Consider the following 14042-nt stretch of genomic DNA (forward strand, 5'->3'; position numbering starts at 1 on the left):
ATGCACCATTTGCCGAGGCTGTCCAAAAGAAGCTAGCACATACAAACCATATTATAGAGGGGAAGACAGTTGGAGTCCCCCTATTCAGAGCAATATATATGAGGATTAGAGAGGACATTTTTCAGGACCGCCTCCTTTCTGCAGATGCAATTTGTGCCCCCAACAATGCGCATTGGGTGCATTTCAATCAGGTGTGCAAACCTGAGTAGCTCACTTCTGACTTCTAGAATAAGGGTGCAAATCAGCTTGTTTGAAGTACCGCTGTTTAGATATGGGCCTGCTGCAAGCCATTTTGTACGTACATTTTTCTTCCAAAACAGGGAGGTTGGGTCTAAAACATGCTGAAAGTCTAGCATTTAGAAGGATTTCTTATCATCTTCCTATCCAGGCCTACCACCATTATCAAGCAAGTATGGATCCATAAAGCCATAATCCAGATTCTTTAGCTACCTAGCTAACAACATGCTGTGGGAAGCACTACTTAGCAGTAATATCAGATCGCTCCTTCTAAGCTTTTTGTCCAAGACCAAGTGTAATAATATTACTTTTACATTTTATATATCTTCTAGCAGTGGGGGGTGCGGGGAGTTGGAAAGAAGAGGAAAAAATAGCCTGACTTTGAAAGATGAGCTTTCACAGCTCAATGATTTCTATGAGATTTGTGGATGCTCAACATTTTTTTTAAACGGGAGGAAAGAGAATATGGATTTTCCATCTATCCACAACAAACTGAGGTTTCATTTCATCAGCACCTGATAGAGCTCTGACCAAAAGAGTCATACTTGGCGAGAAAGCACAGAGCTTGTAATTTCCACTCTATCTTCCTATCCACCTCTGTGAAATCGTGCCACAGATGATGATGCAGGTGGAAAGGAGATGTTAGATAATGTAAGAATTTTAAAGCTATGCACAAATTTTAAAAATTTTGACTTCTGCCTATGCAAACTATTTCTTCTCTTTTACACCTTAAATATTTCAAGATTTAATGAAGCTACAGACTGGTAGATTAGAGCGGTATTTCCAGGGGTGAAAGTAACTTAAGGGACTTTCTAGTATGCAGGACCGGAGTCCTGAGGGGGGGGGGGGGGGCTTGACCAGAAGGGGTGGGGCCTCTGGCAGAAGGGGCGGGGCCTTTAAATCCTCTGGCCCTTTAAATTGCCACCGGAGTCCGCTGCTGCTACCCCAGGGCTCTGGTAGTGGGGCTCTGGTGGCAATTTAAAGGGCCAGGGGCTCCAGCCGCTGCTGGAAGCCCAGGGCCCGTTTAAATTGCTGGATTGGGGAAGCTGTCCCCTGCCGGTACGGTCGGTTGTGTACTGGCTTTTGCCAGTACGCCGTACCAGACTGAACCAGCTTACTTTCACCTCTGAGTGTTTCTCAGCGACTGCTCTGTGGACCAGGGTTTGTCCCTGAGGTCTTCCTGACACAGTTTTTAGGGAGGCAGGAAGCTGGTCCCTGATATTAAAAAGTTTCAGAAACACTGAATTAGAGCATTAAAACATTTTTAATGGGTCTTAGATAATAAATCACTGCCCATCATATAGAAGGCTAGTTTAAGAAAAATAGCAGTGGCCCATATTCATTTAAGTTTTCACTGGCTATTTTTCATTACTGGACATAATTCTATAGAGGTCTGTGTACATTATTAAGACTCTAGGAAAATCCTAATCAATACTGTATCCTAGCAGACCTCACTGACCTCCAGTCAAGGCCAGGGATGCAGACACCCAATACTTTGTACCCCAGGGATAAAGTCACATGAGCTACATGAAGGACTGGTAGGTTTCTGCACTATTCCATGCTTCTACACTTAGATAGCAAGTGTTGACCCCAGAACGATTACGAAAATGTATGTTAATCACCACCCTGGGTGCTCAAGGGAAATGCAAGCAAAAGGATTTTTGAACCACGTGTTTCTAAAGAAACATCAGTAAGAGCTTCAAGGGAGTAAGCTAAAATACCCCCCAATTCCTCCCCTTCAAAACAAAACAAAAAAAACTAGGGAAGCCACATTACAGTATTTAAATTTTAAAAATAAAATTACAAAATAAACATTTATAAAGAGCTCTGACACACAAATCATCCAATTTATTGGCAAACATTAAGCTTCACAACCTAGGAGCTACAGTAACACAAATCAACCACAACAACAACAGCGCTGCAAGGTAGGTAATAATATTACTGACGGATTGAGGAACTGTATGGTTATATGACTTGCCCACAGCAAGTTAGGGACAGAGCCAGGAATGGAATCTGGGAGTTTTGACTCTCAGTTCCTTCCTCCAACTACTAGAAATCTTTTTCTGTGATACTCCCATGTGCGTCTATGACAGTCTACCTGTATTTTGTATGTGGTAAAACTCAACCCGCTGGCACCAGGGCCAGCTGAAATAATAAATACTTCATCGCTCCCCGTTTCAGTGGTCACGGCAGACATAGAAGAGGGCATATCTGGGTCAGTATGCCGAGAAGAGTGTTCTGTGCAGCCTCCAGAGGAAGTGACTAAGGGAAGGAAAGACACAGAAAGATTTTTTTAAGTGACGATCTCCTTTTGTTTAGGCTGGGCAAATAGCCTACCTTCCTCTTCCCATTCTAACCCAGCCTAAAAAAAATCAGCCCTTGGCTGCCACACAGATCTGAAAAAAATGCAGTCATTCAACCACTTGCCTTGTCCTAATAGGCTGAAATTTGGCTAGGAAACCAGAAGGACTTAAAACCAAAGCCTTTTAGAGATGGGCCCAAATCAAAGTTGTAAATCTAGCCACCCTTGGGAAAAGTTCAGCTCTGGATCAAAACTTTGCAGGCTGGCTCAACCCATCTCATTTTTATATACATATAAACATTTTGGGATGGCAAGTAGGATTTGATATGGCGATAAGAAGGCAGTTGTGGCCTCCACTCCATATAACCTGCCCTCCCCCAACTCAAATCCTAAACTTTGAAGATCCCCCAAAGTTGTGTTCATGTTATACCTCACTGATCAGGGTCAAAGAGCTTTGGGGACTCAGACTGTCAGAGCTATCTGGCCACAATCCTCTTAGTGACCTTTCCCAACAAAGGGAGATTGGAAACTGTTAGCAAGATTGTCAGCACAGAGTTGGGATTTTGAGCTGGGATCTCACAAGAACTTCTGTGACACACAGATGGCTTGGTACCAGCTGGCAAAGGGTTCACTGGTCTGTAACAGCAGCTCCTAACAGGTCTGACAAACTCAACTCAGCACAAATAGTTAACACATATTTCAAGGAACCATTAGTGGGCGATTTCACATTGAATGGTACCTTGAAATATGTGTTAACTACTTATGCTAAACAATCTATCCCACTTTGTATTTAGTTGTGACACCTGGAGTATATTTCCCAGACCTGAAGAAGAGCTATGTGTGAGCTCGAAAGCTTGTCTTTCTCACCAACAGAAGTTGGTCCCATAAACAGTATTACCTCAGCCACTTTGTCTCTCTGGAGGGAAACTTTGATGGACAATCTCCACCAACATTAGACCCAGTATATCTGTATTGGCTTTTACCAGCCATGAAGGACCTATGAGTTGTAGTCAAAGCGTCCCAGCACTTACTACTGTCACTCACTGGGGTTCTGTAGATGGCTCACTCTGGATCAAAGCAATTTTATCCACAACGTTAATATGAAAAAACTTTGGACCTGTGACTGCTCCAGGGAATCTGAGTGTTCCAAACCCAGTGCTTAGACAGCCATGCTTGCCAGGTGACACAAAGGGGAGGATGATAGGGAGAAAAAACACAATTCTTGAAGGTTTTACAGGTGTTTTTAAGCCAGCAATATGACAGAATGAACCAAAACCACATTTGCCCTGCTAACCACATATATGCATTGTGCCACTGGATATGAAAGTTTCTGTTGGCAGAGTTCAGAAATGACACTTATCAGTATTCCTTGACAGGGAATTACTCTACCAGCAAGAGGGAGGGCAAAAGGAGGTAATTCCACATCAAAACTTTTAATATGTGACAGCTTGCACTTCGTCAACACACACACACAGCTGAAGAGGAAGATTCAGGGAGAGAGACTGACTTGACTTAATGGGCAAGGAGCTATGGGTTGAAACAATATACTCTCCAGCTTACCAGCTTGGTCCCCGCTGACAGTGTGATTGTTGTTTTCATTCTCTCGAGTTGGCACCACAAGTTGGAGCTCATTGATATCTATGGCGGAGTTCTGGATCCCATTCTACAACTCAGAACACGCCCCAGTAAACATCTACAGACAAACAGTGAAATAGCCAATATGCAAGAGACACAAAATCACCAAAAACATTAGCACTAACCTCCTGGTCACTGTGTGCACTGGAAGGGTTCCTTTTGGGGCACATTTTCTGCCTGAGGAAAAGACAGCAGCAAGCCCATGGATTAGTATTCCATAGGAGGAAAGTCCTCGTCCATGTTCATAAAACACAACAGAACAACTATGCACTAGCACTTCAACCCATGACACTTTATAGCTTTCTTTGTATCAATGCCTGTTTGCTAGGTAGCAATTGTTACCCCCTTCTTATCAGGGCGTCAGCTAAGGCAGAAGAGATTCAATTACTTTCTTAGAGAATCTGCAATGTGTCTGCAGCAGAACCAGGAGTTTATGCCAGATATCCCAAGTCTCAACACTTATTCTCCTTGGAAGGGTGGAACTTTGATTTCTGTAAGTAGAGCACACTACAAAATATGTAGTCCCCCCAGGTCTCAAGCTGTGATACAGTTCATTGGCTTCACCATGCCAGACATTTTATTATATAGAACAAAGCATTCTGGGATATTCTTAGTGAGCCAAGAAGTTTTGGGGCCTGCAAGTTTAAAGATTTCAGCTAGTATATTCTCTTTGCCAGGGATTTACCTGACTTCATTTGTTTGATAGCTTATTGCACTTCCTCAGTGGTAGGTGGCTGTGCAATTTCTTCATCTATGGAGTGCTGGGTCAGTTCCTTTAGCACCTGTAGCTTGATAGTAGAGGCATGGTTGATGTCAGGATATAGATATTCAAGCCTGTCTGCAAAGGCCTATACTTTAAGAATTCAGGTGTATTCTTATCACTAAACTGTGTAAGGGCTTTCTCTTACTGTGACAGCCTGACCCCTGTTCTTAGGCTAAGACCTTCGGCTAAGTAGCAGAGGCCAGCCATAAACTGGGAAGTGTATGGTCATATTCTTACATTCCAGACTAGTCACATTGAAATAAGGTGCTATTGGACTGTTAGGAATGTCAGGACAGGATTGTAATCCTATCACCTTCAGAGAAAGGGAAGAGCCTAGAAGATGTAAAAGAGAACTTAGTTTGATAGCATTTTGTCTGGCAAGAACTCACTTATTAATAGCTGGGATGTGAAATCCTAATTTCTGTATTGTTCTATCACTGCAGTCTCCACTTCCCTATTGTTTGTCTGTATAATCTCTGGTTCTGTGATTGTTTCTGTCTGCTGTATAATTAATTTTGTTGGGTGTAAACCAATTAAAGTGATGGAATATAATTGGTTAAATCATGTTACAATATGTTAGTGTAAGCTGAGTCAGGATGAGCTCTACCCTGACATTTGGTGGTGAATTGTGGTGAGTTGTGGTTGGTCTTGTTTGCATAGGCACACCCACCCCACCTAGCATGAGCCCACAGCTGCCCAAATGGTCACTTTGACTGCTGTGGGATCCCCAGTTTCTCTGTTATTGGGGCAGGAAGAATAAAGTATTGTTACCCTGATTATGTGAATCAAGGCCAGTGGAACTGTTTTATGATAGAGGGACTCACCATCAACTAAGTAGCACTTGCTAGACAAGGGACATGGATGCCAAAACCCAGTGAATTGAGACAGTTTAGGGACAAGCATTTGTACCTGATGGTATGGGCCCCTTTTGAGGGCCACCAGCACTGTTGAATAGTAGAGCTAATTTTGATTCTGTTAAGAGTCTGGTTACAGGCTGCTGTGCTGAATTCATGTTAGGCTAATGCTGCACCAGCACTGGGGCTCCCCTACTACAAGCTAAAATCACTAAAGAGCTAAAATTACTAAAAGCTGAGATTATTGAGTGCTGTGTTAACTAGTGGGGGAGCCTGAAGATATATTACTAAGTGGCTGGCAGAGCAGTGCAGTTTGTGGGATGGTTGGAGCAGCCAGCGGAGTGGAGCAGTTTGTGGGATGGTTGGAGCAGCCCACGGGATGGTGAGTGGAGTGAAATGGGCAGAGCGGAGCAGTTCATGGGATGGCTGGAGTGGCTCATGGGATGGCTGGTGGAGTGGAGCAGCTTGTGGTGAAGGCTGCAGCAGAACCCCACGGAGAGACAGGGCAGTTGGCCTCAGGTGCCCCTTAACACTCCGCATGCCCCTTTCTTCCCCCCACCATTTCCACCCAGCTGGAGGGGGTAAAACTCTGCAGATAAACTTTTGAACTCGGGGGCTGCACCGACCAGGGACAGAGACTTTTCGGTTGTTGGACTTTTGGGTGATTTTGGGGTTGCTGGACTCAAGAGACTTTGGGGTGTTGCACTTTTGGGACTTTGGGGTGATCTTTTTGGTGGTTGGACTTAAGACCCTGAAAGGAAAAGGATACTGCCAAACTTACTTAGGGGTGGGGCTTTTGCTCATGGTTTGTGTTATGAATCCTGTTTGTGGTGTTTCCCCAACATAATGCAGCATTGTTTCTCTCTGTTCATGTGAGAAGGACCAGGGAAGTGACAGGGTAAAGGAATAAGCCCCCTAACAGTTGAGTAGCTCAGTAAAGTGCTACACCCATCTCTCAGAGAAATCTGTTTTGTCCTTGATTAAGGTAGATCCATTTGAACTTATTAGTGGAGCTGTTCCTGGTTTTGATTATTCAAATTTGATTCCTTCAGGGAATCAAAACATTTTTGTGTTGTTAGTATCAGCATAACACAGTATTTCTTCTGCTTTCTTTTCCAATCATTTATCATGTAGGACACAAAGACATCCTTGAGCTATCTCTTGCAAATAGTTGAATTTATTTTCCTTTGATGTTGATTCTTTGTTATTTTGCCAAGACACAAACCCAGCGTTCTTTTCCTTAAGGATCTTTTTGAGTTCATTGTCATTTTCATCAAACCAATCTTAGGGCCAACTTTAATTTTAACTAGAGTTTCTTCTGGGGCTTGAAGAATGGCTAATTTGAATATATTCCATATGTTAAGTGCAATCTTGGGTGATGATGCACTGCTATCCTTTTTTCCTCTAAGTTTTCCCTCAGCTTTTCTTGGAGAAATGGCTTTGCTATGTTCAATTTTGGTTTAATCTATTCAGCATTATTTCACTGAGGGGCAACAGCATGTAAATTAAAAATGGCTCTAATCATCCTGTAGTCAGTCCAACAGTGCCCTTTGCCTTGCTCTGGTGATCTTAATGTCCGTTTGCTGTAGAGTAACATAGCCAGTCAGGTGCCAGTGCTTTCATCTTGCATGAACCAAAACAGTTTTGTATTTGCTAGCTTGCCTGAAGGTTGGGTTGGTGACAACGAGCTCACAGGTAGCACACTTGCAGCATAGGAGGAGACCATTTTTCATTTTTCTGACTCCATTGGTCTTTACTACACCGCTCCGAGCCTCCTTTTCCAACTCTCGCATTAAAGCCTCCCAGAAGAATGAACTTGTCTTCACTGGGTATTGATTAGAATCTCTCTCTCTAGACGGGCTGGAAACTGGGATGAAGGGAGAGTGTGAAGCAACATTCACCTTCAAAAATCAAAACCTGGGATACCCTTCTATAACCATGAACACAGGCCAGTTTACTCCACACCATGTGATGAAAGGGATAATGTGGGACTGACAGGCCAATCAACCAACCAGGTCATTCCTGGAGAGTGGGGTGGGCAAGGCCCAATTAAAGATGAGTACCAGCTGGGTAAGGAGATGGGTGATTTGTATAAAGAAAGAAGCCTGAGCACATAGGGATCTAGGGAGACAGAGTGAGAACTCTGCAGTTGCTTTCTAACTGCTGGAGAGCAAAGGAAGCAACTAGAGAGAAACAGATGTACTGTAAACCCAGGGAAGAGATGAGGGAAAGGGTCTGAAGGAAGGCCAAGGTAGGAGGAAGTCCAGGGAGACAGTGAAGTCTAAGAGAGCAGATTTTACCTGCTGATCACAGGGTTCCTGGACTAGAACTCAGAGTAGAAGGAAAGCATGGGTTTCCCTACCGACCACTGAGAAAGGTGATGCAGAAAGGGAGACAGACGGTAGAATTTGGAGAAAGGCCATCAGAGAAAAAGCCCTGAGCAGTGTTTGTCTGCCACTCTAATGCAGACCACCTTACAGAACCTGGGGAAGCGGTGATGACCCAGCTGAGGTGTGAGCTCAGACAGGGGTGGAAAATTTAGTTTATTGGACTTTTTATTTACCCTGGATGGGGTAGGACTAAATGTTACTTGGGTAGAGGGCCAAGTCATAAGAAGACTCAGACGACTGCAACTACTGGCAAGAGTCACTCAACAGGAGAGAAATGCTGGGCCAAACCCAGCCATAAGGAGATACTCTAGCAGTGAGTCCACCCTTCTATAACCATGAACAACCCATATCTTGTTAGCGTTGTCAGGATTACATTACTTGGAGTGTTTTTGAACATCCACCATGATTTTAAAACAACCCTTCCTCCTCCCCATGCCCCCACTGAAACCCTCCAAGATCCAAAGAAAGTCACCTATATGGGTCTCTTGAGTTATGGCCTCAAAATTTATATATAAAATAATATTCAGTGGGATGCAAATGCATATAAGTAAGTTTAGAACAACTCACAATTTATTGGTATTCTCTTGCATAATGTTGAATAAAAGGCATATATTAATACTGAATACAAAAATCTCAGTTACTTGGCTGGTGTGACATTCTATACCTTTGGGGGAGTGTCCTGAAACCCCCATATTCCTCACTTTATCTAATCATGATTATACATAATGCTTGTTTGTAAGGTATCAGGGGAAAGGTTATGATCTGCTGAAAGTCATTTCTCTATCCATATATGTAGTGGGGTGTGTGTGTGTGTACATAAAGTTATGAGAATTATGTGGTATGGTTGTCACTAAAACATGTTGTAAATTGAGGCATCAGCCAGACATTAGCTTCTCATAGGCAATAGCAAAGAAGTAGCCAACACCTGGGCAGGGTGTCAGTCAACCCATCAACAACCATTGTCCAGCAAGGGAACTACAATGCAATGGCTCGCCCGCATGAGGCCACACCAAGGGAATTGTTCAACCTCGCCTGGAAACTCAGCAATGCCCCCCCAGACATGTCTGGACTTGTTTTCCAAGCACATGGACTGAGGGTATAAAACAGACAGTGGACACATACTGGGCCCTTTCGTCTGCCCCCACCTATGATGCAAGCAACAAAGATACTGAGAAGAAAACAAGATTCCAACAAAGGAGACAGGCCCAGGTTTCAAATTTGTGTATTATGAACTGCAATAGCCAGTGGGGTGAGAAGCTGCTTAATCTAGATGTTGCCCAGTCTAATAGGGTTGAGAGTATAGACGGGGTAGTTATATTTTCTTTTCTTTTGGTAACTAATTCTGACTTTTTGAATATCACTTAATCTACCTTTTATAGTCAATAAATATGTTTAATTGTTTATTTTTACCAGTCAGTTTGAATGAAGTGTGGGACAAATCTGCTCAGGGCACAAAGACCAGTGTATATCCACTTTCCATTGCTGAAGTGGTGAACCAATTAATAAATTTGCACTGCTCATCTTGAGCAGTGCAAGATGGTGTATTCCTGAGGTACAAGGCTAGGAGCTGGGTATCTAGAGGGTAACTAAGAAAATGAGCGCCACTGTGCTTCCCAAGACTTAAAGTACTTATGTATCACGGGCAAAACACTAATTAGAGCTGGCTGAAGTGTTTCTGTGCAAACTCTTTTTTTTTTTTTTAAGTGGAGAAAAAAATAAAATGAACACCTGAAAAAAGTCATCTTTTGACCAAAAGTCAAAAACTTCCAGAAGAAAATGGAATTTTTTCAGTTCAGAAATGCTGCCACAGATCCTTATGCCCCTATTCTTCTTTTTGGGCCTGGGTAGCCAGTGAAATTATGACTCCCATGATGCACTGCAGCAGCTCAGCATCCAGGGACACCATGGTGTATCATGGGAGATTTAGTCTGGCCAGGCAGCCCCATCCACAGAGCAGAATGCCTCATGCCCCTAGACTTCAGCTCATGTGAGGCACCACAATGACATTCTGAATCGAAGTTTTTAGCTGAACAATTGGGAGTGGGTTTTTTTTTTCCTGAAAAATTGAAATTTTCTGTAGAAGCTTTTGACAAAGGCAACTTTTATTCCAGCACAGCAAGACTTTGCTGAAGTAGCAATAGCTCCATTTAAATGGAAAGAACTAATGTGCAGAGCTATGGGCTAAACAAAGATGGAGGGCATTGAGGCATGCAGGCAAGGAGTGAGGCGCTTCTTGGATTCTGTACAGTACTCAGTACAGAGCTGCAGCAATTAGCAGATAACCGTTCTGTTTTTAGCACACTCTCAGAAGTCAATCAGATTCCCCAGAAATGTATTACAGCAGTAAGAATTGCCACCTGGCAACCCATTGGTCAGTCCTGCTCTATATCCTGCACGGTCACTATTATTTGGGTCTTGTGTTGAATGAAAAATTACTACATCATTTCTGCCCACCAAGTGGAAATACAGGGAGGATATTAACTTTAAAATTAATTTATATGGGAGGGGGGTGTTTGGAAATAAGAGGCTTCCTTTCATCTGAAATGCTTGTAAACTGAGGGGTTGTAATAAGAATCAGTTCTTTGGCAGGGTGCGCAGATGTAAAATGTCTCTTCCCCATGAATTGCAACCATCGAGCAAAAGTCTGATTGCACTGGAAATGATTAAAATTAAATAAGGTGAACGTCTCTCTTGTTCTTGGGGGGCTTGGGAAAGAAAATAAAAAATCCTGTTACTCAAGCCAGGCCTCATGGCCAAAAGTAATTAGAATTATTGGCCATCTAACAACTGATGCTTTCATTCCCTCCCCAAACACTAAACAAAAGCAACAGTGTGGCAGAAACTTGGAGTCTCCCCAGATAGCTTCACTTTGGTTCAATGGAATAAACCTGGGCAGGCATTGCTGATGACTCCATTTATTAGATGGTGCTGTGTGCCAAGCCTGTCCTATGCCATTTCAACCACTGGCGAGGCAGAGCTTGCTACTTCTAGCTGAGCAACAGTGGCGGCTTAAAAAAAAAAAAAAGGAGGGGGTGGGGAGGGAAGCATAGCACAGCTAAGCTTCAACTTGCTCAGATACCAGAGGAGCAGGTGGAGTGGAGAGAAAGGGAGGTGGAGGACAAGTTTAGCAAACAGGTTATTATTAGCATCTTCTGTTAAGGTTTCCTCTGTAACAGCACATTCCAGTCATAGCAAGTGCTGTTCCTCAGAAAACTGGACCCATTGCTGAATGTACTGCCTCATTAGAGTATCTTCATTCCTCCTAGAGTACTCTCTGACTGACAGGATGTTCTCAGGGGACAGCACCTGCCATCATGGGCTCCACTGGACATTGTTGTCATTTCAGCAAGTGCCCCCTTTGTCCTTAATTTTGAACTTCTTGTGCTCTACGTAATACATAAGTGCTGGAACCAGGGGTTCTGGCTTGTAGTGGTCTCCATCATATACAGGGTTTACCATTGGGTTCAATGGCTCTTAGTACCCCCACTATATAGATTGTTCCAGCACCCCTGATGTAATGCTGTAGCCAGCTTCATTATAGAAGATAGGCCTAGGGTGACCAGATGTCCTGATTTTATAGGGATAGTCCCAATATTTGGGGCTTTTTCTTATTTAGGCTTCTATTATCCCCCACTTCCCTCCTGATTTTTCACACTTGTTATATGGTTACCCTAGATAAGCCTGAACTGAAATCCCAGATCAAATCCCTATAACTCATATCTGTAATTCAAAGCAGGCTCTTCTCCCTGTAACGGGCCCAGGTAGACTCTGAATTTCAAAGCCTCCTTTGTAATGGATCCAGATCTGACCTTTCCCTAAACTTTACAGTGTGGGCATTCTCCTTCCTTATTCTCCCATTCTCGATCTGAAGTCAGCTCCTCTCTTATAGATTGACTAATTAACGTTTCCTGCAAAGAGGACAAGAGGGGGGCTAATGCATCTCTGAATTCAAATCCTTACTTAGGCCACACAAAATTAGAAGTGAGTTTGATGGTCTCATTCAGAGGCAAATTTTTGATGTGCTTAATGGATATCACATAATTTTACTCCTAGTCTGCATAAGCCAAAACAGTTGAGTAACACTGGCAAGCTCTAATCAGAAGAGGTCCCAGACTAAAAGACTGGAGGTGCATAGACAGAACGGCAAGAAAAAACCTGACGCAGCATCTGCCAGTACTATATAAACTGGCTTACTCAGCGCCGTGAGGCCTTCACTTTCACAAGCATCACATTTCACTCATGCATACAAGTTTGGCAAGAAATCAACATATGCCCAAAATAACCTCTCCCTGGAAAGACAGGGAGGCAAGCGGAATAGGAAATGGCCTTTAAAAACAAAACAAAAACACAATACAAACATGCAGTCTAACTTAAAGCAGGTAATTTTCCCTGAAACCACACCAATGCAAAGATCCAGGAGTCAAGCTACCAGGGACAATCATTTCCTGCAATTCTAGTCCATGTGTTAACACTCAACTAGTTCTCCATTTTAAAAACATCCTGGTTGAAAAAGCCAATTAAAACAAATCCTGCCTCTCATCAGCAAAACAATATCTGTAGCAACTGAACCTTTAAAGGTAAAGTTGCCTTTCAAAATGGGCTTGGTGTTTTTAAGTGGGCTGGAAGCCAAATTGATGGCTTGCAACATCCCCATTTGTGTTGAGTATTACTTTGTGCCATGAGAAGTTCCACTGAAATTACTGGGAGTATTTGAGAAGTAACATGGTACTCAACAAGAGAGAGTATTAGAATCTGGCCCAATATGAGCAGGATTAGGACATAACTGTTACTATAGCAGAGGAAGCATTTACAAAAAAAAAATTGGCAAGAGCTTAAATATAAAAAATATTTAGTATCTAGTAGATATTTTCCATCAGATTTGAACCATTTTAGAGCAGGCAAAACTTTGTAGTCTAAATTATGTATTTATCCATCAAGAAGGACAATGGTTAGATATAAACACGTGTCTAACTCTTAAAGTTTTGCAAGGTTTAGTTTGCTAAGCAATACAAAATAACAGCTGGATTCTGAAGTCAGGAACTTCCATGTATAGCAGAGAAAATGATATTTAAACCTAGCCACCTTGTTGATATCCCTTTTAACTTAGTGTGATTATAGAATATACTTTCTATCTATTCAGCATGTCCAGGGATTTACCTTCCAACAGGACCACAAGAAAAATAAGTCTTATCAAAATATTCTTGAATATTACCAAGAGCTCTTTGAAAATTTTGCAACCTCAGGGAGACATTACACACACACAAAAGGTTAAAAGAACATTAAAATGTTGTGAAGTCAAGCACTCAAAAGTTAGGAAATGCCAGAATTAAGGAAGCCTGTATAACTGTAATTTTGCCCCCTTTGTCATATGCCTGATGATGTTACAATTTTTAATTACATGAGTACATAACTGTTTTTTACATAGATTGCTACATCAGTCAGTGCTCAGGATGGACTTGCTCTGGTGATTATTCAGGAGTGTTCAGTAAAGGAGGCTGTTGTCTGTAGCACCCTTGCTTCATTTGTTGCAGACATTGGAAGATGTATTCTCATGAATCAGTGAGGGGATTGCAAGGGAAGGGGAAAAAAGACTGTCTCTTGGTTAAAACAGTTGAATGCTGCCCTGGAAAACTGGATTCTGTTGCTGCAGAGGATCTGTACATGCAGTAGAGTTTGTTGAAAGTTTTTCTGTCACAATCAAAATGTCTGGCAAAACCAGCTAGGTTTCAGCTAAGTTTGATGCAGGGGGGCGGGGAGGAATCATATAGAAATATTGTTTCATTTTCAATTTAAGAAAAAACGGTTTTGAACAAAGACATTTTGTGGAAAAGCAAAAATAGGACTTGATTTTTCAACTTCAA

The 14042-nt window shown here is 42.5% G+C and overlaps 1 protein-coding gene across 6 annotated transcripts in view; it reads right to left on the bottom strand.

Moving 5' to 3' along the window:
- The window catches only part of LOC115661122, a 45074-nt gene that overhangs the window by 5618 nt on the left and 25414 nt on the right, over positions 1-14042 (bottom strand). For all 6 annotated transcript variants that reach the window (XM_030583297.1, XM_030583296.1, XM_030583299.1 and 3 more), the window contains 3 exons: positions 4300-4351; positions 4100-4202; positions 2336-2499 (listed from right to left, as the gene is read on the bottom strand). In XM_030583297.1, coding sequence (XP_030439157.1) covers positions 2336-2499; positions 4100-4202; positions 4300-4351 — 319 coding nt within the window. The remainder of the gene's footprint in view (positions 1-2335; positions 2500-4099; positions 4203-4299; positions 4352-14042) is intronic.

This window comes from Gopherus evgoodei, chromosome 13 (genome assembly GCF_007399415.2).
Source record: "Gopherus evgoodei ecotype Sinaloan lineage chromosome 13, rGopEvg1_v1.p, whole genome shotgun sequence".
Lineage (NCBI taxonomy): Eukaryota > Metazoa > Chordata > Testudines > Testudinidae > Gopherus > Gopherus evgoodei.